This window comes from Vigna umbellata, chromosome 1 (genome assembly GCF_029865625.1).
Source record: "Vigna umbellata cultivar VRB3 chromosome 1, Vumbellata_1.0, whole genome shotgun sequence".
Classification (NCBI taxonomy): Eukaryota; Viridiplantae; Streptophyta; class Magnoliopsida; order Fabales; family Fabaceae; genus Vigna; species Vigna umbellata.
Genome location: NC_142165.1, coordinates 45,052,138 through 45,075,030, shown reverse-complemented (window position 1 = coordinate 45,075,030; position 22,893 = coordinate 45,052,138). Strand labels below are relative to the sequence as shown.

The following is a 22,893-nucleotide window of genomic DNA, read 5'->3' as shown; positions in this document are numbered from 1 at the left end:
AATATTATTAAATCTAATTAATTAAATAATGCATAAAAATATTCTAAAAAATAAGATAAAAATATATTTTTATTTAACTTATTTAACTTCTTCAAAGTACTTCCAACCGTATCATTATGATTCTAAAAAGTTTACAGGTCTAGTTCTTGAGTCTAGACCACATCACATGTCAAATTCATGGCAGATGCATGAAATAAAATCAAGAGAAAGATCCAACATTTGGGCCATCATCATTGAATTCCATCGTCTTTATATTACCTGTCCTTAACGCATGTGTTTCCAGTCCAATTATCCTCACCTATGCAAACATCACTATCAGTTTTTTCATACAGTGCTTATGTATCCATCAAACCAACGTGAAGTACGTGGATAACTTTTCAATTTATTTACGCTGTAAAGTAAAGAGATTTGCTTAGAGCATGGGTAGCTACTAATATCATAGCTGCATTAATTTCCTTAGAGATCAGCCGTATATGGGTACAGAGTATTGACTATTGACAGATAAGTTGGTGAAATAAAAAGTAAGTAACAGGAACTTTCTTAAATGATCTAGCTGATAATGTTAAACTTTCACCCACCCCTTTTGTTTGGTGTGAATAAGACTTGTTTGTTCTACGGACATTTTGACTCTTTGAACAACATGTTTTTCGTTTTCTTAGATGCTTCTCTGTCTGTGCGCGTATATATAAGAATCAAAACTTCTTTCACCGAGCAGAGCAAGTTTTGTAGACAGTTGCGATCGTGCAGATGGAAGATGAAGGGACCAGTGAAGTGGCTGCTCCACCTCGTCGTGTTCTTCTTGTATCGGCCGGTGCCAGCCACAGTGTAGCACTTCTGAGTAAGAAAGCATCGATCAGTGCTCACTTTTCTTTTTTGTTTAGAATGTATTGATTGTTGTTATTGTGCTGAATGAAGTTTTATATTCAGTTTTCAGAAAAGAGTGATGGGTTATGTTTGCAAGTTTTTTAGATTCTTTGACGGTCCCCACGTAGTCATCAGTTCATTTTTGGCGTCAGCATCTTGTTCTATGTGGTCCCAATCTATTATAGAATGTTTATTTTATGCAGTTTATGACGACCCTTCTCTTGTTTGATTTGTATGCTACGTGTCTACGTATAGATTTAGAGTTCGTCTTATATAGAAGTTGTATTCTGAAAATTGAGTTAGGAAAAGTTAGACATTCCATCATACATGATCCAGCGTTTTATATTGCACTGTCTTGAACCACTGGAATGTGGTTAAATAAGTTGTTCAGTGGTAGCAATGGTAGCACTTTCTGATATTTTCATTTGGGTCCTCTTCACATCCAATACACTGGATTTTTAAATTCCTTGAACGCTCTAGGAAGAAGTACCTCATTAAATAAATGCAACTTTTGGAGTTCAAACTTCAATTCTTCTTTTTCATTTCTTGTGTTCATGTTCATATACACTCTTATTAACTTGTCTTGTAGAACTTTCATATCATCTCAAATTGTTCCTAGGTGTGACTTGTGTCATGTTTTTTCTTCTCAATTTTGATTCTTTTAAAAGGTGGAAATGTTGTTTGCACGTGGGGGCGAGGAGAGGATGGACAGTTAGGCCATGGTGACACTGATGATCGACTGTTACCTACAAAACTGAGTGCATTGGATGGCCAAGACATAATAAGTGTTACTTGTGGAGCTGATCATACTATGGCACGTTCTGAGTTTGGCAGGACTGTATATAGTTGGGGATGGTACTATTATGCTCTCCATCTTAACCATCTTTTGGTCATTGTGTTTTTCAATAATTAAAACCTTGTAACTCTGGCTGTTGATTTAGAATGTTTGCTCTCATTTAGTGTTGGATTCTGCTTCAGGTAAGTTATAGCTAGTTTAATTTTAGTATGCATTAATCAATCCTAGGTACAAAAATGTTAGTTGACTAGATCATGAAGGTGGGTGTCGACCTTGTGGATTTATAGAGAAAGGTTGATTTGAGACTCAATAATTTGTTAACTTGAAAATTGAACAACTAATTTGTTGACCGTATAATGTTGTGTTGTTTTCAGCTTATCAACAACTTTTGACACTAATGAAAAGGAGTCGGTTTGCTTTACCTTTCACATTAATGTCTGGAATATCTTAGAGTTCTAAAGTAGATCGTAATATGGCTTTCCAGGGGTGACTTTGGTAGGTTGGGTCATGGTGATTATAATGACATGCTCATTCCTCATCCCATCAAAGCATTACAAGGTCTAACGATACAACAAATTGCTTGTGGGGACAGTCACTGTTTGTCAGTTACCACGGACAAGTTGGTCCTGAGGTTTGTAGTTAACCTGTCTTTTCTATTCTGACCTCTTCCTTTCATGTGCAGATTCTTCGACACATCTTCATTCCATTCCTATATGTCCTTTTGTTATAGGGACACACTCTTGTTGAGTTGTATTTTTCTTACTCATGTAACTGTTAAAAGTATTTCCTACCCAAATTCTCCTTTTATGGTTTGGCTCTGCTACCTCGGTTAATAGTTCATGCACCTGGTTTAGTTTGAACTCTTGTATATCCTGAATACACCTTCTAATGTAACATTCCATTTTAGATATATCAATATAGATAATCCTTGATGTAGGTTCTGCATACAAGATCTTTTGTATAAAAAATGTTGTCTTATTCTTATTTTCCGGGTGACCTATTGCATTATAAACGTGTCTTTGTTACATGACAGAGAACTACTGCTTCTCTCCGTTATTTTTTTCACATATATGGAGTAATTTCTCAATGGTTAGTTTTTACATGTTCTTTGGAGTTTTCTTTAACTTCAAATATTTCTGTACTATTTTTCTGGCACAAATGAAGTTGGGGGCATAATAAAAATGGTGAACTTGGACTTGGTACTACAGAGGACTCTCTTCTGCCACAAAAAGTTCAAAAATTTGAGGTACCAATTTAAGATTTGAATCCAGTTTTTCTGTAATGAATAATATCTTATGGCCTGGTTATTTTCAGCACTCAATAAGATGTATTTAGTACTCTTTTCAAAATTGTTTTTCGTAATACTGAATGAAGCCAGAAAGCACTGAACAGTTCTCAAATAAATCTCCTTCAATTTGAACAAATTATGGAGAAAGGGGAGCTAAAAAAGTATATGCATCAGACAATATTATTCCCTTGACTACTTGGACTCGTAAACTTTTGTATTGTTGTAGGGAATACCTGTCAAAATGGTTGCTGCTGGTGCTGAACACAGTGTAGCAATCACTGAAGAAGGAAATTTGTATGGATGGGGTTGGGGCCGTTATGGAAATTTGGGCTTGGGTGACAGAAATGATCGTTTGCTCCCAGAGAAAGTGACTGTTGATGTACATTCTCTAACCTGTACAAGCTAACCTTTTCAGATTACACAATGATTATGATTCTACAGTCTGCAAAAACATATCATGAGAATGTATTATTAGTGTTTCATTTCTGAGAGTTAAACTTGATACATTTATGAATAAAAATCTAGATAGATTATTGACATGAAATTGAATTCTGATGCTGAGCATCCAAATTTTGTCCATAAATTGCTGGTGTTAACTTCTGATGTGATCATAACTGTAAATTTGACAGGGTTACAAAATAGCTCTGGTTGCTTGTGGCTGGAGGCACACAATATGTGTTTCATCTTCTGGTGGATTATACACATATGGATGGGGAAAATATGGTCAGCTGGGACATGGGGATTTTGAGGATCGTCTTGTACCTCACAAGGTTGAAACCTTGAGTGACAAGTTCATTTCGCAGGTGCTCCTTTAACTTCATGCTTGGTATACATGTTTTGTCGCTTATAAGCTTACTTGTTTAAAATAGAAAAAAGTTTGTGACAAAGCACCGAATCTTGTCCTACACCCCATGACATGCAGCAGAATGTGATGTCTTTGTCTCCTATGTTTGTTTGGACTTGTCTCATCAGGTATCAGGTGGGTGGAGGCACAGCATGGCACTCGCATCTAGTGGACACCTTTTTGGCTGGGGATGGAATAAGGTTGGCAGTATTTTTCATCAACCTTTATACCATAATATCATAACAATTCACTTCATGAAATACACTTGAACATAACACAGTGGATATAAATTCTTGAATTGTATGTGTAGTTCGGACAGATTGGAGTTGGTAACAATTTAGATTGTTGTTCTCCTGTGCAAGTGAACTTTCCCTATGATCAGGTACTGGAACTGCAACACCCTTCTTCACATTTTGGAAAATTTGAGCATGGAATGATATAATGATGCACTTTTTATATCTCTGCAAACTTTTGTCTGGCATGGCAGAAAGTGCATCAGGTGTCATGCGGGTGGAGACACACCGTTGCTGTTACTGAACGTGAAAATGTATATTCATGGGGAAGAGGAGCAAATGGACAACTTGGGAACGGAGAAACCAAAGACCGGTAATCAAATTGGATCAGTACAGTTACATCTTTGTATCAGTTATATTAAATCTACAAACTTTCACAGTGCTAGTTCTTTCTGGGATTAGGAATGTTCCAACCATTATTCAGGCCTTCAGTGTTGATGGTTCTCCTGGGCAGTACATAGAAACCTTAAAATCTTGTCCATCGTCAGGTGCACTGATATACCCTTCTGCAATTCAGGATCAATTATTCTTTCTTTTGAAATAATTAGCATATGATTCTTTTTGTTTTTTGCCTTAAATAGGGAAATCATCGTCCTCTATATCAGTCAGATATGCAATTGTTCCAGATGAAACTGTAAGCGTACTGCTTTAACATTCACTTCTCATGATTACTAGCATTAAGGGTTGTAAGATTTTTTCTTCTTTTGTTAGGGAAATATTGTAACATCTCAGAACATTTTTCCTTATACTAAACTCATGATCACTAACTTTTGCTTGAATATAAACTCTTTCAAAAAGAGAAGTTGATGCAGTGATAGAACTTGCTATGATTTGACAGGCCTCTGGAGATGATGGACATGAAACCAGTGTCCCAGAAAGTGATGCCATGATTTGATAACAGCACAACATAGTTAATGAGTTAAAGAAAATGATGTTCCAGTTAGAAAGAACAACATGCATAAGGAGCTATGGACAAGGACCAATATATGTGCATGGGAGTGTTAAGTAGGAGTTAGTGTATGAATATATCTTGTTTGTTATGATGAGTAAGAATGTTGGCTTTGTAAAGGGTTTTAATATGATACTTGAAGTTCTTTAAAGTAAGTTTTAGTTATTTTGCAAGCAAGTGCTATCTAAGAATAGAAAATAATATTTTGCTTAATTTATGATTGAGTTTAAATTAAAAATTTACAAACTGCTAGTTTTTTTAAAATATATATATAGTTTTATCCTGTGTAATATTGAAATATTACAATACATTTTTCATAAATGTAGTGACGTAAAATGACTCTCCACTAAAATAATAATGCAGTATTTCTCTTGAAGGTTAATACTTTTATTTGTTTATTCCCATTTTTAACATTAATAGTAGTTCGTATGAATAATTTTTATTTTTGTGCGGAATATTTAGGAGTGTTATGGGTTTTTATTTATTATTATATTAGTCTTTTAAAAAAAAAGTCTTATCATATATTTTATTACAGTATTTGAATTTAAATTTAAGAAGAAATAAAATTGGGTAATGTGATAAAAAATCATAATCCTTCTTGAATTTGGATTGACACATTAAGTTTTGTTTATCCGCGAGTAAAAGGTATAAAGATATCTATAAAAAACACAGCAAACATAAGAGAGCAGGGCCTTTTACATTTGTATGGTATGGTAAAAATGTTAAAAACAACTAGGTAAGCACTATTTACAAAATCGCATTTACTCTCCAATGTGTAAATGTACTCACTTGTACCTTAAGTTCACCGTTTCATTCTTCTTTCGCTCTCATCTATGTGTGGTGCTTAATCATTCTTCTTTTCTCATTTTCGTCAGTATATCCTGGGTGGTTTTCGTTGATGTGGTGTGGAGTTCCTGTGGCTTTACTTTTTTTATCAGTCTTGCTCCGTTAATTTTTATTTTCTGATTTATTTCATCTCATTCAGTATTAGTGTTTTTGTTTAGAATTTTATATTTCTTTAATTTGATATAGTTATTTCTACTATGCATTTTGAAATTGTTGAGGAAATAAATTTGATTTTGAAATCTGATTTATAGGATTTTGAAATCAAATTTAAGAAATTATTAAATTTTAAAATCTGATTAAGAAATTTATTCGATATCAAAATCAACTAAATTTTGAAAGTCGGTTAAAGAAGTTCTACTATATAAATCCATCGGTCTACGTCACTCGATCAGTCAATTGCATAAAAACTGAATTATCAAAATTTCAACACAAGTTTGATCATTTGGTGACTTGCACATCAAAGGTTTGAAGATTTGATTAACAAGGTAAAAACATATTTATATTATATTAGGCTACGGTTGGGTGAATCCTAATCAAAAGTTCATTTCAAAACCAAATACATAGTAAAATAAAAAGGTAGGTGATTGTATTTATTGAACATTTAAGAATTATAGTTATCGACCCTACATATAGAAATGTTGTAAAACATTCATTGTGTAACGTTCAATGCATTAAAATATGTTTATTGCAAAAGAACGTTGTTGTGCAAACGTTCAGAAATTGTATGGATGCAACGTTCAATTGTTTTTAAAGCTGCAACATTCATTTTCTTTTGATACTAGGTGCTTTAGATGTTCTATATAGAACAACCTTTTTCATTGCAAAACACACCAAAAATAAGTCTTTCTCATTCTCTTCTTCTTTTAGTTTTATCCTTTTTTTTCTTCTAAAATTATTCTGGGTTATTCTTATACTCTTATTCTGAGAAGTTCCTTTCTGAAAATTGGTTAAAGTACTCACTGAATTTTAAAATTTGGTTTAGGATATCACTGAATTTTAAAATCTGGTTATGGTAGTTACCAAATTTTAAAATCCAATTAACATAGTCGTTAAATTTCAAAATACGGTTAAGAAAGTGATTAGATTTTGAAAATTACCAAATTTCAAAATCTAATTAAGCCCTTAACCGAATTTTGAAATCTGGTGATGCCCTTAACCTGATTTTGAAATGTGGTGAATTCCTTATAAATTAAACTCTACAAAAAATTAATTAAAGGTTGGCAACAAGTCCTTCCCATCCTAAAGAAGTGCTCATAAATTTAACTATGAAAAAATAATTAAAGAGTAGTCAATAATAAAAAAATATATTCAATTACTATACCCTAGTACTACCATAACACATATGCAACATGATATACATAGTTAATTAAGAGCCATGTATTATGTGGACTTCTAAGAAATCTACCTACCTCATGTTATTCTTAAACGATATCCTCGTGTTGCTCAACAATATCATGTTTCTCAATAACATCATCATGCTTCTTATGAATCATGATGATATAGTAATTCTCTTTTTGTATTCACCTTATATATAACTCGTAACCTAATATGTTGGTTACCTCGTGTTATTGCCATATTCATAAAATAAAAAATTCAAAATATATTAAAACACCAAATATAAAACAACTAAAAAAATATAGATAGTTGATTTAAAAATTTAATTAATAAATTTACCGAATTTTGAAATTTAATTATGAATTTCACCAAATTTTAAATTCGATTATAAATTTGATTCACATGTAAATTCTTAATCGGTTTTCGAAATTAAGTGAAAATCTAGATTTCGATCAAACCCACCTAGAATCCCATTTCTACGTTCATATACATTTGTAATAATAATTTTAAATTGAAATATAAACCAACATATTTAAAGGAAAAAGAATAAAAAATGTACCTATGGTATTGTATGTGTAGGATGAAGAACGAAGGTTGATTGGTGCAATGATGAAAACCAAGAGAGCAAACTTTTCATTCATTGTCACTAATCCTTTTTCATATTTATATACATGCCCATATGAACTAGTTTAGAACAAAAAGAATGTGTGCAATGTGGATGTGGTTGACACGTCTTACGCTTAGAACAATCTAAGAAAATTGACCATAGTAGTGTAATTTTAACAAAAAAATAGAATAAAATTTATTCAAATATGCAGTTTTTGAAAAAAATGTACATATGTGTAAATAGTATAAACAAATACATTTAAATTGTGTCTTAATAAAAGTATGGCTCAACGAAGAGCCACATAACATGTAAATGAATTAAGTTAAAAAAAAATACATATATACATGACTTAAGTTAAAAAAAAATACAATAAAATCGTGCTAAATTTTAACGATTTCAAAAATTAAAACAAAATTAAGATTAATTAAAATCGCATTTGACCAATATTTTTTCGCTCTCACCGAAATTATATTGACCAATATTTCATTTTAAGAAGCATAAAGTTATGTCATGCATGCACACATTTTTTCTTACAATAAAGTCAACTATGCATGCATGAATTACCCATATATCTAGTGAAATTCTCTAACTATTTTTATGTTTTGTTTGATTATGATTTTGAAAACAAAAGGTTTAAAAAACTCATCTTTCCATTCGACTTCATTTTCTAATGAGAATGTCTTTCACTGTAATTTTAAATGAAAAAAAATAAAAAAAGGAAACAAAATTAAATAAAACAAAAGTGAAAAATTAATTTTATATTATTCGAAATTAAAGATAAAACATGACTAGTTAAAAATGTGCTCCAAAATAATATATATTTACTATAAATACCATATGAATCAATGAATTCCATCCAAATATAATTGGGATTTTATCTTTCAAAATAAAAACAAGCAAAATGCAGTTCTTATATTCAAGGAGGATATGGTTACCTTTTACCACAACACAATACTCAAATATACAAGTCCTTTTCAGTTAAAAATTTTTAGGTTTAATCCTTTTCGACGTTCCTATTTGTGGAGGATTGTGTCAAATAGGTTCTCTTATTTTGAAAAAGCTCGTTTAGGTTTCTTTTTATGTAAAATTTAAGTAATAACGTCCTTGCCGTTAACTGTCGTAAACGGCGTTAAATTTTTTGTCCTGTGGCATGGTGAGCTGGCATTTAATAACATGTGGCACAATAAATCTCAGATACGTAGAAACCTTCTCCTCTTCCTCGCCAACTCCAACCTCATCTTCTCTCCTTTCTGGAGAACCATAGATCAACCTTCTCACCAACACCCTTTTGTGTGATTCAATCTCATCTTCTTCACCGTCGCAGAACCATTCCAAGAGCAGATCCTCCTTCTTTGCCAACAACTTGACCTCCTGAACGACATGATCGCCGTCTGCCGCCGCAAAACGCACAGATCGAAGATCCTCCGAGAACCGAGTCACCGTCTGCCGCCGCAACTCGCGCGCGTCCACCTCCTCGAGTCCCATCGCCTTCCGAGACGCCGTGAACAGACAATTGCTCGCCGCCGTGTGAGAGTTGGGAAACGACAGATCTAAGATGGGAGGACGACGACAGAGAAGATGACGAGTCCTCTACCTCATGTGACGGCTTCCAGAGCACGCCTTTGACATGGAGGTTCTAGAGGTGGCACCGCTGCTGCTCTTCCAGGCTGACGAAGGTCGCACCAGTAGCCGGAACGACGAGACCTACGACAGTAATAGACTCCGATCTGGGATCCCGCCATGGAAGCACTGCTGGCGGTGAACCTTGGAATGATTTTGCGATGGTGGTTGAATCACTCAAAAGCTTCCCCATTGTGATAAATGAATGTTTGTGCATACAGATTTCATCTCTTTCACTTCACCTCTGATTCCTTGAGTTTTTGGCATTAAAATAAATATCTAGTTGATCCAATCGCACATAAATATTGAAACTTTTTAGTTTGAGTCAAATGTGTTTTTGTCTCTGATCATTCATCAATTTTAGGTAAATTGGATTTTGAAAATAATAATTATACTTTGTCGAGTGCTGCAGCGGTGAGAGAGAAGGGCGAAGTAAAGGTTGGGGGTTGTGGAAGAGTGTTGGGAGAGAAGGGCGAAGTAGAGGTTGGGGGTTGGGGGTTGTGGAGGATGGATTGGGGGATGAATTGGATGTTTTCCACCATGGTTGCAATTTGATTTAAAAATTTAACTTTTTTAAATATAAAAACCAGGTCAACAACAGTAATGTGTCAGGTCAACAACAACAGCAATTTCTTTAACGCTGTCCAACCAACTTAACCGAAAGGTCTTAGTTGATTTCAATTTTCAAAATTAAGAACCATTTTGATACACTTAACGAGGACCTATCTGAGACAATCCTACACAAATAGGGATGTCGAAAAGGATTAATAATTAATACCACTCTTTTCATTCATTATCATTAAAAGGAATAATTAAACCAATTTATAGGACTTTAATTGATCTTATTTAAATTGACATGGAAGTTGATTAGTCTCCTTTAGAAAAAAATTAATTTGAATTACATTGAAAAAGCACAAAGAAAATTATAATTTACAAATAGAATATGTAAATAGTTACATCAATATTACACTCGGAAACTAAATTTAAATATTTAAACAATATTTCATAAATAGAAACAAATTTAATTAAAGGAGAAATTTGACGAACAATAATCAACTAGATTTTTGAACAATTGAAGAAAGTCAATGAATAAAAAAAAAGTTAGAAGAAGAAAAGGAAGTATTTATATTTGAAACGTGAGCCTACTTCACGAATTGGGGTTGAATAATGCAAAATAAGGATGCAAAAGTGGAAGAAGTGAATAAAGAAAAGGGAAGGAAAAAGTAAAAGTAGGTTAAGAAAAAATGGAGAAAAAGAATTAAATGGAAGAGGTAATTGATGGCTTAATAGTTAAACATGATTGATTGATTGAACAGAAAAAGGGAAAGAAAAGAAAAGGAAAAAGGAGTTTAAACTAGGTGGATCCGTATTGGCAAATGCTCCAATTCGACAAAGGGAGGGAGGAATCAAAGGCGTAACTGAACCCTTCCCCTTCGTTTGCCTCTGTGCTCTCAGCATCGTACCATTCCCCTGCAGCTCCCCACACCAGATCGCTCTTCCTTTTCCTTTCTTCGATTTCAACCATGAACGATTTCGATGGCCTATTTACTTCCGATTTCGGCCTCAAACCGCAGGGTAAATCAGCGCCAATGGCTCCTTCCTCCAAGGGATCTTCCAAAGCGGCGCCTCTCAACTTCGATTTCGGATCGCGATCCGCCTCCAACTTCGACGATCTCCTCGCCGGCGCCGGATCCGACACTCGCCGCGCCGATTCCCCCTTCGATTTGGACTCCATGTACGGCGGGCCTCCCGCGCGGTCCTCCAGCTCGCCGCCGCCCGTCTACGACAAGCCTGTCTATGACGACGACATTTTCGACGGCGTGCCGGGGATGAAGAGCACCTCTAGGGTTAAATTCGATGATGTTTTCGCCACCACAGAGAAAGGTGGCTCTGACGCCGCGTTCGACGATCTTCTCGGCGGGTTTGGGAAGGAACCGAAAAGTTCCGGTGGGAAGAGATCGGAGAAGGATGCTAAAGGTGCTTCCGATTTCGATGATTTGCTTGCTGGATTCGGACACAGTGGGACACCATCTACTGGAAGGTATATGAGTGTGTGTGTTGGTAACTAGGGTTCTTTTGCAATTGGCATTGCTCGGTGTGGTATTCATGGTTTTGAGCTTTTACTTAATGCGCAAGGAAGTGTGCGGGTGCATTTATGCTCTTTACCATGTGCGGTTGTCAGATAGAGCTGAAATTTAGTGTTCTATGGGGGATGGTATTCCGGTTTTTAATCTGGGAACAGGGGTGAGAAACTTGAAAATGACTGTGTTGAAGTAAAAAGTTCCGGAAAGGCTAGTATGGGTTGCAAATTATAGCGCTTTAAGGTTTCATCTAATGTGTAGAAACTCTGTAATCAGAGATATGTTTAAATTTTGTATGCCTTATTTTACATTTTGTTCAGAAGATGATATAGCTTATTATAAATATCAATTAGAGACGATCTTCATTAAAGAATGGGATGGTATGACTCTAGAGCAGTTAATGGTCTAATAACCGGGTTTAAATTTGCATTGATGAACAAATATTTGGCAATAATCTTCCTGAAATTTGTATTGTCTGTGTCTATACAAGATCATGTAGGGACTAAATTTCTCCTTGGAGATCTTCATAGCTTTGTGCTGTTCTTAGTCCCATTGAATATACAAATTTATCTCCACTGTATGGTGAACATACTGGGAAGTATTATCCATCAACGGGATAATGCTGAAATTACGCAAAGAATCAGCCCCCATTAATCCTTTAAAATCATCAATAGTTTGCTGTTTGAATTTTGAACTTTCTGGCCCTTCTCAAAATTGATTTTAGTTGTTTGGAACTTGGAGAAAGCTATTCCGGCATTAGGTCTATTCTCTATAGAACTGACTTGAAGCTGGAGGTGGTGGTGCTGTTTTGGTTAGGGGGCAGGGTGCCTTTTGCTCTTTACTGTCTTCCAAGTATTTCATGTGTTGAGTTATTGCAAACTGTTTTTGGCAGTGAAAGTTGGTTTGATGTCGTATGCACAGTCTTAAATTATTTGTTGTTGTAATATCAGTCTATTAGGTAATCTGTGTGATTGACGTTTAAGCATTGTAGCACAGTTTGAAGGAAAAAGTTAGTAACTTTTGTTATACTTTTCTTTAATTTTGCAACCGAACAAACTTAAGGGACTGTCCAAGATGAATAATGAAGTGATTTCATTATTGGTTATTCATTTATTTATTTGTGTATTGGCAGTAGCGCACTCTCAAATTAGGAACCTTCAGTTACAAATGCGCTTTGTAATATGGGAGTTTGAGTAATTATCAAATATTAAACCTAAATTGCTTCTAGAGTTTGAGAATGTCATGCATCCTGTGAAGTTTAGGTTTAGCATTTTATTTGTAGATCAAGGGTTATCCTTCCATTAGAAATAACTTCTGAGGTTCCAGGTGATATTTGTTGTTCATTTTTATTTCTATAAAGTGATTTTTTCATTTTATCTGGCTACTGATATGTAGCAGCTCTACCGCGAAAGAAAATGAAGTTACTCTTGGCCAGAGGATGCTTTTTCTACTAACTGCTAGGAGTTGAAAGTCTTAAAATTTCGTTGTTGCTTAGCATATCATCTGGTTATACAAAATGGAAAGGTAGAGAATGTGAGCAAGGTGGTGAGTATAGTATGATTTGTGATACAATACGAGACCTGAGGTTGGTGATACAGATCGTTTTTGTGCCTGTATCTTAGAGGGAATCACATGAATCAGTCTAGGAGAGTAAGAATTGATGTTGAATTGCATGATTCTTGTAATGCAGGTTACAAACCCTTGTTTTCCAAGGGCTTTTCGTTTTTGTACCTGGCAGTCATGGCTATGTAAAATACAAAAAATGCAAAAAATGACTGCCAGAGTTGGCAAACCATGCTGCACTCAGTTAATTGCTTACAGTAGTGGCACTAATGCAAATCATTGGATTGCGGTTGTGGCATCCTGCCCCTCCAATGGTCATCACATTTCTTGTGGCCAAAATTGTGGAAATCATGCCACATTGCAAATCTGCAGCCTGTGTTGACTGTTCCACCCTCATGGTTGTGTTTGTTGCTGGTGGGCCAGAGAAGCACAATGCATTTACAACCCTAACTCTAAATGAAATCGTAATGTGTTATTTTTCTCTCTTTTGTTTTGTCTATTAGTTCCATGACAAGACAAATCTTGTTTGGATTTGGACTGTTAGTTTAAGCATTGTTGTTTGGACGGTTAGTTTTGCGTATTGGACCCTTATTCATATTCAAGTTGTATATTTTAATCAAATTTGAATAGTTATTTTAGAAATTAAAATAAAACGCTCTTAGTTATTGATAGTGAATTTGTGCTGTTGTATGTGTTTTACGTTTGTGTAGATAAATGTTATTGGGAATCTTACAATTTGATCTGCAATTCAGAAAATATGCATTACTTCATGATTTACGTCTTGATTCAACTACCATGAATGTGAATAGTGGAAGGAGGAATCCAATTTCAGTACAATTATTACTATTTAATAATACTACTACTACTACTACAGCTTACAAAAGCTTTTAGCCACTATTATAATTATATGGATTTAATGTGGTAGAACCATGGAAGGAAAGTAGAGGGGATGATCCATTCTTGGGAACCAATTTTACATTGACTCCTTGGTCCCTGTGAAATTGGACACACTGAGGGGAAAACGAACAGATTATAATTTGACTCTGTGAACGCACAATTTTTATGTGCTTAAAATCAAACAAAGTAAAATGTGGTTGAACCATGGAAAGAAAGTAGAGGGGATGGTCCATTCATAGGACCCATTTGACATTGATTATTCAGTCTCTATGAAATTGGACAGAAAAAGGAGAAAACAAGCAGATTATTATTTGGATTTGTGAACATGGGATTTTTATGTGCATAAAATTGAGCAAAGTAAAAAGAAGAAACACATTCACAGCCAATTCTTTTACTTAAGATAAATAAAAGAGACTGTATATTTGAGAGAGCTTGACCACACCTCTCTTATGTTCTTATATTGATAGAATTCTGATACAATGAGGAGAGAGAAGAGCAAAATTCAAAATCCAGAAGTAGAGTCCTAGGTATAGAAATAGTTACAATTCATGGTACAACATCTAGCAGTTTTACAATATAACTACTTATGACCTATATTTAATACCTAGTAAAACACTTTTATTCAATTATTTTTTTATGGTACAAATTGCATATCAACTAAATAATCTCTGTTCTTTTCATTCTTTTCTCTTTGTTAGGTTCAACTACTTGTTCATTGTTGTTCCTTGTCCTTGTAGCTGTCCAGACAGACTCTATTATTTTATATGCTGGTTCTTGCAACATTTTGTTTTGTTGAAGATTAATTTGTATTTGTTTCAGTTTCTGTTTGTTGTTTATGCATAAAATATCCTGTGTGATGAATCAGTGTTGTTAAATAGCTGCTATAGTGACACAATTGCATTGCAGAATTTCTTGGATCCGCAATTGAAACTCTATCCATTGGCTGCCGTGCCTATTGTTACTTGAACGCTCTTCCTGCGTCTTTATCATCTTTGATGCGTCTCCATCCAATTGAATTGTTGTTTTAATTTATGCATTTTATTTTTATTTGCATACAGCTTAGTTTTTCATAAATATATAATAGCTTTGCAACTTCTGCTATTTGTGCGGTTTTATCTTCTATATGGTGTATCAAATTATTGATTTTCAGCCTTTTTCTGGAGCAATTGATAAGACTGCTATGAAAATAAAAGGATGATTGAAATTTTAAATCGGAAAGGACATAAGGTGTAGGCAGCTAGGAAATAAATCTTGTCACGTCTTGTGTTTTATTTATCAATGATAAATGTGTTTTTAAAAGTGGTAGTGAATATCACTGCCGGTAATGCAGATAAATCAAGTAACATGACTGAGAATAATATGTCATCGAATATCAAAGATACGTTTATAATCCCTTTTGAGGACAGTGTTAAAACGTTCTGTACCTTTTTCTGAAATAAGTCTATATCAAATTCAAAATGTGGTCATGAACGTTGTGTTTTATAATTTCTGTGAATCTCCAATTAAATGAATCAGTGTCATAATCTTATCTATACTTCTTTTTGTTAGTGGAATGAACAGCTTGATACTTGCCTATCTTTGATGTCTGAGTCATTGATATTATTCATTTGATCAATGGTGATGTATCATAACCTTTTCTATATATAATTATTATTAACAGGCACACTCCTGATACCGGTTTCTCCTCAGAACCAACTGCCAGCGCGACTAAAACAACCTCCGGCATGGCTGAGGACCCTTTCAAAGTATTTGAATCAGCTTCAGCACCGGGGGATTCATCCACCGGCCACTTTATGGACCCGTTGGAAGAAATCAGTAAATTTGGTAGTTCTGGAAGCACGAAAAATGGTGGTTCTTCAACTTCAAATGGCAAAGTGTATGAAGATATTGATCCATTTGATGGTCTTGGAAAATCTGTACCAGCTTTCTCATCAGATATAAATAACAGGAAGGGTAGCAGTTCCCCAAGCTTGAATACAAACCCAAGTCGGACTGGAGATAAAGAACCAGTTGATAAGATATCTGGGAGGAGTCCTGAGAGAGACGCAAAAAGTAAGACTCCTGTTGAAAATGACAGGGAATTTCCACAGGCCCCATTTCATATGCCTACCTACTCATTTGATTCCGATAAACCAGCTGGCAAAAGGTCTACTTCCCCTCCATATAATAATGCTGATTTTAGACAAGCCAATATTCAGGCAGATAAATATGAAGATAACTTGGAACCAAGTGAAGATATATGGCTGACGGTATCAGAGATTCCTCTTTTTACACAACCAACTACTTCTCCACCACCTTCAAGACCTCCTCCTCCACGGCCAGTGCATATTCCGAAGTCAGGATCAACTTCATCAGTATCTGCTAATGCTAGAAAGAAGGATAATGATTTTTCTTCTTTTCCTAGTTCCACACGATTCTCTCAGGGTCCCAAGTCTGCTCCAGCTGCTGAAAGGGTACCCACTTCATCTCAGTTTGATGAACTTGATGATTTTGCCATGGGCAGAAGTCGTGGTAATGATAATGAGGGTGGAAATGGTCTTCCTGATGAAGAATTAGAGATGAACTCTGCTGCTGCAGCTATGAAGGAGGCAATGGATAGAGCTGAAGCTAAGTTTAGGCATGCAAAGGAAGTTAGGGAGAGAGAGTATTCAAAAGCTGCTAGAAGCAAAGAAGCTGTGCAAATGGAAAGAGATGAGAGAACTGTGCTCGAGGAGAGAGAAAAACAGGAAAGGTTAGACCTTGAACGGCAGCAAAAGGAGAGGGAGGAAAAGGAGCAGAGAAGACTTATGAAAGAAAAAGAGGAGAAAGAAAGAGAACAACAACGACTGGAGAGGGAAAAGGCAAGACAGGCTGTAGAACGAGCTACCAGAGAAGCACGAGAAAGAGCGGCAGCTGACGCTCGCCAAAGAGCTGAGAGGGCTGCTGTTGAGAAAGCTAATGCTGAAGCTCGAGGACGTGCTGAAAGGGTTGCAGTGCAAAGGGCACAAGCTGAAGCTCGTGAAAGGGCTGCTGCATTGGCGAAAGAAAAAGCTGAAAAGGCTGCTGCTGAGGCAAAGGAGAGGGATGCACAAGAAAGAGCTACAGCTGCAAGGGCTGAAGCGGAAGCACGAGCTAAAGCAGAACGTGCCAGTGTAGAAAGGGCTGCAGCTGCTGCAAGAATGAGCCAACAAAAGAATGAAAATGATCTTGAGTCATTCTTTGGCATGGGTCGAGCTAGTAGTGCCCCAAGGCCTCCTAGGGCCAACTCTTCAGTGAGGACCCTCTCTTTAATCTATAGTTCTGTACTAGCATATAATGGCCAAAACTTGGCTTTTGTGTATAATTACCCTGCCAAAACGAGCTAGTAGTGCCCCAAGGCCTCCTAGGGCTAACATCTTGCAAAATTTACCTTGTAAAAAAGCAGGAAGTTATTTACTTATTTCACTTCACTCTTTCCTTTTTAATTCTAAACAAATATCATTTTTTAAAATGAAAAGTGGATTGTTATGTAGTCTTATATAAATTTAAAACTCATTTTTAAACTAAATTGAAAAGGCAAGACTGGCATGCATGTATTTGATACTTTATTGCTAATTTTCTGGACCTGGATGTTTTCAGGACTCTGTATTTGAATCCCAATTTCAGTCAGATGCAACGAGGAAATCTACTAGTGCATCTACAAGTATGAAAAAAGCATCATCATCCACTAATATTGTTGATGATCTTTCCTCAATTTTTGGAGGTAGTTCAGCATTTTTAATGTATTTATTGCATTAATGGTTTGCATGTTTGTTTCATTGCTCACTTATTTCTTTTCTTTTCCTTTCCCTTTTATGGTTTGAAGCTGCTCCATCATCTGGAGAGTTCCAGGAAGTTGAAGGGGAAAGTGAAGACAGGCGACGAGCCAGATTGGAGCGCCACCAGAGGACTCAGGAGCGAGCTGTATGTATTATTGCATTTCTGTATTTGTCTACTTAATTTGATTACTTCGTTTTCTTTTTCATTTAACTTGAAATTAGATTTATGTGGAAGGCTCGAGTGTATATTTCTGTACAAATTGTTTGAACTTGTTTTGTTTATACTTTTTCCATTTTATTATAGGCAAAGGCATTGGCTGAGAAGAATCAGAGGGACATGCAAACTCAAAGAGAACAAGCTGAGAGACATGTAAGTTGTCGGTTTTTTGTATATGCGTGGGTTTCTTTCATATCCTTGCAAAAGTTGCATCTACAGATTCTTTTCATTCCCCCTCACCCTTGTTCTGGTAAAAAATCTGTTTTGTGAAAACCACTAGTTGAGAGTTTACATTTTTCTAATATCCTTTAATTTTGTTATCTAATTTCAGAGGCTTGGCGAAACACTGGATTTTGAAATTAAGCGCTGGGCTGCAGGAAAAGAGGGGAATTTACGAGCTTTGCTATCCACCTTACAATATGTATGCACATCTAGTGCAGACACTTTGGATAATATCTCTGATTTTTTCTATCCATATTCATGGTGCATGCAAATATGCAGGCTTAAATTACGTCATGATGTCTTATTGAATTCTTAGGTTCATATTTTAGAGTACTGCGTGGTAGGGTTTTTGTGTTTTGGCATATATTTTCTCAGATTGTCAATCCACTATCCTAGGGCCAGATGTGATTGGTGTGCCGATTCTAAGACTGTAGTCTTACTGATTGTATGGGTTTGGAAGCTAGCTATTCATTGGGTTCTGTTGGAAGTCCCACATCGACTAGAGATAAGGCCAAATTATAATATATAAGTGAGGTGCAAACCTCACCCTACAAGCCGGTTTTGTGGGGTTGAGTTAGGCCTCAAGTCCACTTCTAATATGGTATCAGAGCCATGGTTAGAGCCTATCCTAGCGAGTTCTGAGTGGGCATTCTATTCTTCTATTCCACCCGCTATCGGGCCGTTATCGGACCACCCAATTTCTACTATCACGCACGAGATGTCTATACCTCGGCGTGAAGGGGGTGTGTTGGAAGTCCCACATCGACTAGAGATAAGGCCAAATTATAATATATAAGTGAGGTGCAAACCTCACCCTACAAGCCGATTTTGTGGGGTTGAGTTAGGCCTCAAGTCCACTTCTAATAGGTTCAACCACCATACATACAATATATACTATCCATAGTAGCAATTTCTGATAAGATATTTGCGTGAAGGGATGTCCTTAGGAAACAAATTTGGTTTTGAAAAGATTGTTAGGATGTATTCATAGTTCAATTGCAAAAGATCCAGATTCCCGAGGAAAGGAGAGTCAAAGGGACTTGTTTCCATAATAATTTATACACACTGAAAAGTCTATGCATTTGAATTTTGAAGCAGTCCCCTAATATTTTTGGTGTTATTGTTTTTGTTACATGGTCTGTATCAATTATATTAACTTGCTTCATTCATGAATGATGACCAGGTACTGTGGCCTGAATGTGGTTGGCAGTCAGTTTCTTTGACTGATTTGATTACAGCTGCTGCTGTTAAAAAAGCCTACAGGAAAGCTACGTTGTGTATCCATCCTGATAAAGTGCAGCAGAAGGGTGCCAATCTACAGCAGAAATATGTTGCGGAGAAGGTGTTTGATCTACTCAAGGTATTTTCGGTCATTTTATTTAAACATATATATGCTTTTTAATCAACGCTTTATTGATATGTTTTACTGTAGCCAGTGGTAATCAGCGAATTTCTAAATGAATATTACACTACCCTTATTCTATGAACCTTTTAGAAGTGGTTCTGTGTAGCAATTTCTGGTAAACATTTTGTCTATGCAAAGATAGGATTTTTAGCTAAGTTGGTGGGATGGGTTTAATCCAAAGTGTATGTTAATATAAGATCAACCAAGTCAGTTGATCGAGTTATTAGCTGTTATCATTTTCTTGGAAACGCTTACAAGCTTTCCTGCATTTCCTTTCATTTCCTTTTGTATTGGAGTTGTGACACATGACTGCTAGCAGACAAAATGATATATATATATATATATATATATATATATATATATATATATAATGCTGTCAAAACGAATAATCTGATCCAACTCTGCACGGCCCACCACGGGTTGGCCACTTAGTGAGCCAACCCAACTCGGCTCATTTATTAGCGAGCTGAAAAAGTTTGAACCCGCCCCGACCTACCATGAGTTGGTGAGTTAGATGGGTTGACTTACTGCCTCATTTAATTATAAGTTTTTTTTTTTCAATTCCAAAAAAAATAACAATTTTTTCCTAATTTAAATCTAAATAAATTTCATTCTAAAATGATATTAATCCCCAGGGACAATTCAAAATAAAATAAAAAAATATAATACAATCCAAAAGCAAACACAAAAAGCAAAACAAATAAGTATCTAGCATTGATAATCTTTGTGTCACTTATCCATCTATAAAATTAGAGTCTTGAATGGATAAATCCATAATATTTTTTCTTCTTGAAGTATATTTTTCTTTATCCCCATCCATAATACAATAAAAAAGTGTTAATTAATAATATTGAAAAACAAAGTAATAGTTTGGTGGGTTGGTAAACCAATCCGGCTCACAACCTGGCTCACCACGGGTTCAACCTGAGTGAGCCGGGCTCAAAATTGGTCCGTATCAAAATTTCAATTTTTTTTAATCCAATCGTTATATATATATATATATATATATATATATATATATATATATATATATATATATATATATATATATATATATATATATATATAAACCGGCTCACAACCTGACTCACCACGGGTTCAACCTGAGTGAGCTTGAACCCTGAGTGAGCCGGGTTCAAAATTGGTCCGTATCAAAATTTCAATTTTTTTTATTCCAATCGTTATATATATGTCTATGTGTGTGTACAGCTAAATGTCTTGAGAGCTTTGTATTTTAGTGTACAGCGTATAATATCACATTTTTATTAAGCTTTATATGAACTGCTGCATCAACAGCAACAGTTTATTGAGGTTTTAAGATTTTGGTAAAGCTGTGTAAACTGTACACTATCATGTTTGTGCACTAAACCAATAGAAACTCACAGTTATGATTTATAAAGTGTATGTTTGGCAGGACTAGCTGATAATCTAACTTCTATCTGATTAGGTAACTTATAATTGATAAGCTAGCTGCTAGTCGATAATCTCCTAGCTTATAAGTTATGAGCTTATTAGGTAGCTTATTAACTTGAAAGTGTTTGGCCAAATTAGCTGATAAGCTAGTTGGTAAATGTAAAATGTCGTAAAAGTACATAACTACATATGTTTTTGTGTATAAATAAAATTTGTGTTTTCTAGAAAAAAAATACATCATGTAATTATTTTTTGTTTCTCCATTTGAACTATTGTTACATTAAGTTTCTCTTTTACAATTTCCATTGTCTGTAACTTTCACTTCATCATCTAATGAAACATTACTTCAATTTGTAATGTTAAATCTTTTTAATTTGAACTATATAAACATTTAGAAAGTAAACCAACAAATACTAAAACAATAATGCATTTATTAATATAAATATTCAATATCTGTAATTGAAAAATAGAAAATAGGCAAAATACATTAAGGATAATAAGGAAATATTAAAATATAAGGGATAGTATTGAAAAAAAAAAGCTTCAAGTTAGAAATTAGCGCTTATGGCTTATAAGCTAGAAGTTCCTACGATAAGTTACTTTGATGTATTTACCAAAAACTTTTCTGTTGGTCAAACTAGCTTATTAATTAGCTAGTCAAATAAGCTAGCTTATTGGTCTCACTAAAACACACTCAAAATACTTGAGTACCACCTTGCATAGCTACTGCCTGCCGGTCCAAAGTACAAAGTGTTGAATCAGATTTTTTCCCCCATATAGCTTTGAAGAGGCTGGACAACTAGTTGATATTCGTTATGGTCCTGTGGCTAGTTGAATTTATCAAGCAGTTTGTGTTATAGTTAAAAGGAAAAGGTGTTGTGTTTTTTAGTTTAGTGATGTTGCCAATGTATACATAATTATTCATTACGCCAAAATTTAGTTAACTGCAGTTAGTGGTCCGTAATTTACTGTTCCGTGTAAATAATCTTCGCCACCTCCCCAACACCCCTCGTCTTCTTTTCAATAGATATGACATGTACGGTAGTTTGTGTCAAGACTTTTTTACATTTTGGCTAAGTCTATAATAATATAGCCTTCATTTGTCCTGAATGTTACTCATTTATTACAGGAAGCCTGGAATAAATTCAACTCCGAGGAGCTTTTCTAGTCTTTTGATGAATTCATCCAGTTGAAGGTATTGTTCAACGATTCTGTTCAGAGAGGACCAAGGCCTGTATCATCTACCTCCCTAATTGCATATTTGTTTTGATTGAAGTTATAATGCGGTGATGGTTAAATACTGCTTCCTTGTCTGGCGTCTCAGGTCTTCTTGGGTGTAATTGATGTCTTTCCAGGGGGTCGTTGGGTTTCTTCAAATGTTTATTAATGTAGCATGTTTTGTTGATGTAAAATATTTTTTTGTGCTATCAATTTCATTATTCATTATCCCTTGCCTAACGAGGGCTCATGAGTGATCCTTTTTTTCCGGGTTCAAGGGAGGATCCACCCCGAAGTGGGTCCTTTTATACGTGTGGTATATATAGTACGATGTCTTGAATACATATACCATGGATTGACACCAAAAGCTGCGATTAATACATGGATCTTCGCACAAGCTTCTGCATTTTATACATTTGAATTTGTTTGTCATCAGCTGTGTTCGGTTGAGCTTGTTCAACTTTTTTGTTTGCTGGGACAGCAAAGTCTTTTAGTTCACTGATGAAAAACTTTTGTATGTTTTTCATTTGCTCTGGAAATTTCTGTATATTCAACTTTGTTTCTATGTACATACTGCGGGTGGTGTAAATAAGGCATGTCAAATTAAGCACTTCAAAATTTCGACTTAGTTTGTATGAATGTCTTAAAGTTTCATTTAT

General features: G+C 35.1%; 2 protein-coding genes across 5 annotated transcripts; both read left to right on the top strand.

Moving 5' to 3' along the window:
- The first annotated feature begins 415 nt into the window (after window positions 1-415).
- On the top strand, window positions 416-5,211 carry LOC124834426 (ultraviolet-B receptor UVR8-like). 3 transcript variants are annotated; one of them, XM_047309106.2, is made up of 13 exons: window positions 416-521; window positions 660-838; window positions 1,533-1,719; window positions 2,145-2,291; window positions 2,825-2,906; window positions 3,175-3,327; window positions 3,578-3,751; window positions 3,921-3,992; window positions 4,103-4,174; window positions 4,280-4,398; window positions 4,488-4,573; window positions 4,667-4,719; window positions 4,924-5,211. In XM_047309106.2, the coding sequence occupies exons 2-13, from the start codon at window positions 748-750 to the stop codon at window positions 4,978-4,980; spliced, it is 1,293 nt and encodes a 430-aa protein (XP_047165062.1). In that variant the 5' UTR covers window positions 416-521; window positions 660-747; the 3' UTR covers window positions 4,981-5,211. The 3 variants fall into 3 exon arrangements, with proteins under 3 accessions (XP_047165062.1, XP_087959459.1, XP_087959460.1); XM_088103333.1 differs by lacking the exon at window positions 416-521 and having other exon boundaries at window positions 604-838; XM_088103334.1 differs by lacking the exons at window positions 416-521; window positions 660-838 and adding an exon at window positions 1,136-1,266.
- A 5,393-nt stretch (window positions 5,212-10,604) lies between these two features.
- LOC124834416 (auxilin-related protein 2-like) lies at window positions 10,605-22,862 on the top strand. Of its 2 annotated transcripts, XM_088103332.1 has the most exons (9): window positions 10,605-11,483; window positions 15,644-17,234; window positions 17,581-17,704; window positions 17,807-17,904; window positions 18,064-18,129; window positions 18,308-18,397; window positions 19,382-19,558; window positions 22,146-22,211; window positions 22,341-22,862. In XM_088103332.1, the coding sequence occupies exons 1-8, from the start codon at window positions 10,966-10,968 to the stop codon at window positions 22,182-22,184; spliced, it is 2,703 nt and encodes a 900-aa protein (XP_087959458.1). In that variant the 5' UTR covers window positions 10,605-10,965; the 3' UTR covers window positions 22,185-22,211; window positions 22,341-22,862. The 2 variants fall into 2 exon arrangements, with proteins under 2 accessions (XP_087959458.1, XP_047165052.1); XM_047309096.2 differs by having other exon boundaries at window positions 22,146-22,862.
- The last annotated feature ends 31 nt before the right edge of the window (window positions 22,863-22,893 follow it).

Bases quoted from the DNA above. Each gene is read 5' to 3' on its own strand.
- LOC124834426 (XM_047309106.2), top strand. From the start codon at position 748: ATGGAAGATGAAGGGACCAGTGAAGTGGCTGCTCCACCTCGTCGTGTT. The intron at 839-1,532 runs GTAAGAAAGCAT...TTCTTTTAAAAG, and splicing joins CCACAGTGTAGCACTTCTGA to GTGGAAATGTTGTTTGCACG. The intron at 3,993-4,102 runs GTTGGCAGTATT...TTGTATGTGTAG, and splicing joins TTGGCTGGGGATGGAATAAG to TTCGGACAGATTGGAGTTGG.
- LOC124834416 (XM_088103332.1), top strand. From the start codon at position 10,966: ATGAACGATTTCGATGGCCTATTTACTTCCGATTTCGGCCTCAAACCG. The intron at 17,905-18,063 runs GTATGTATTATT...ATTTTATTATAG, and splicing joins AGAGGACTCAGGAGCGAGCT to GCAAAGGCATTGGCTGAGAA. The intron at 18,130-18,307 runs GTAAGTTGTCGG...ATCTAATTTCAG, and splicing joins GAGAACAAGCTGAGAGACAT to AGGCTTGGCGAAACACTGGA.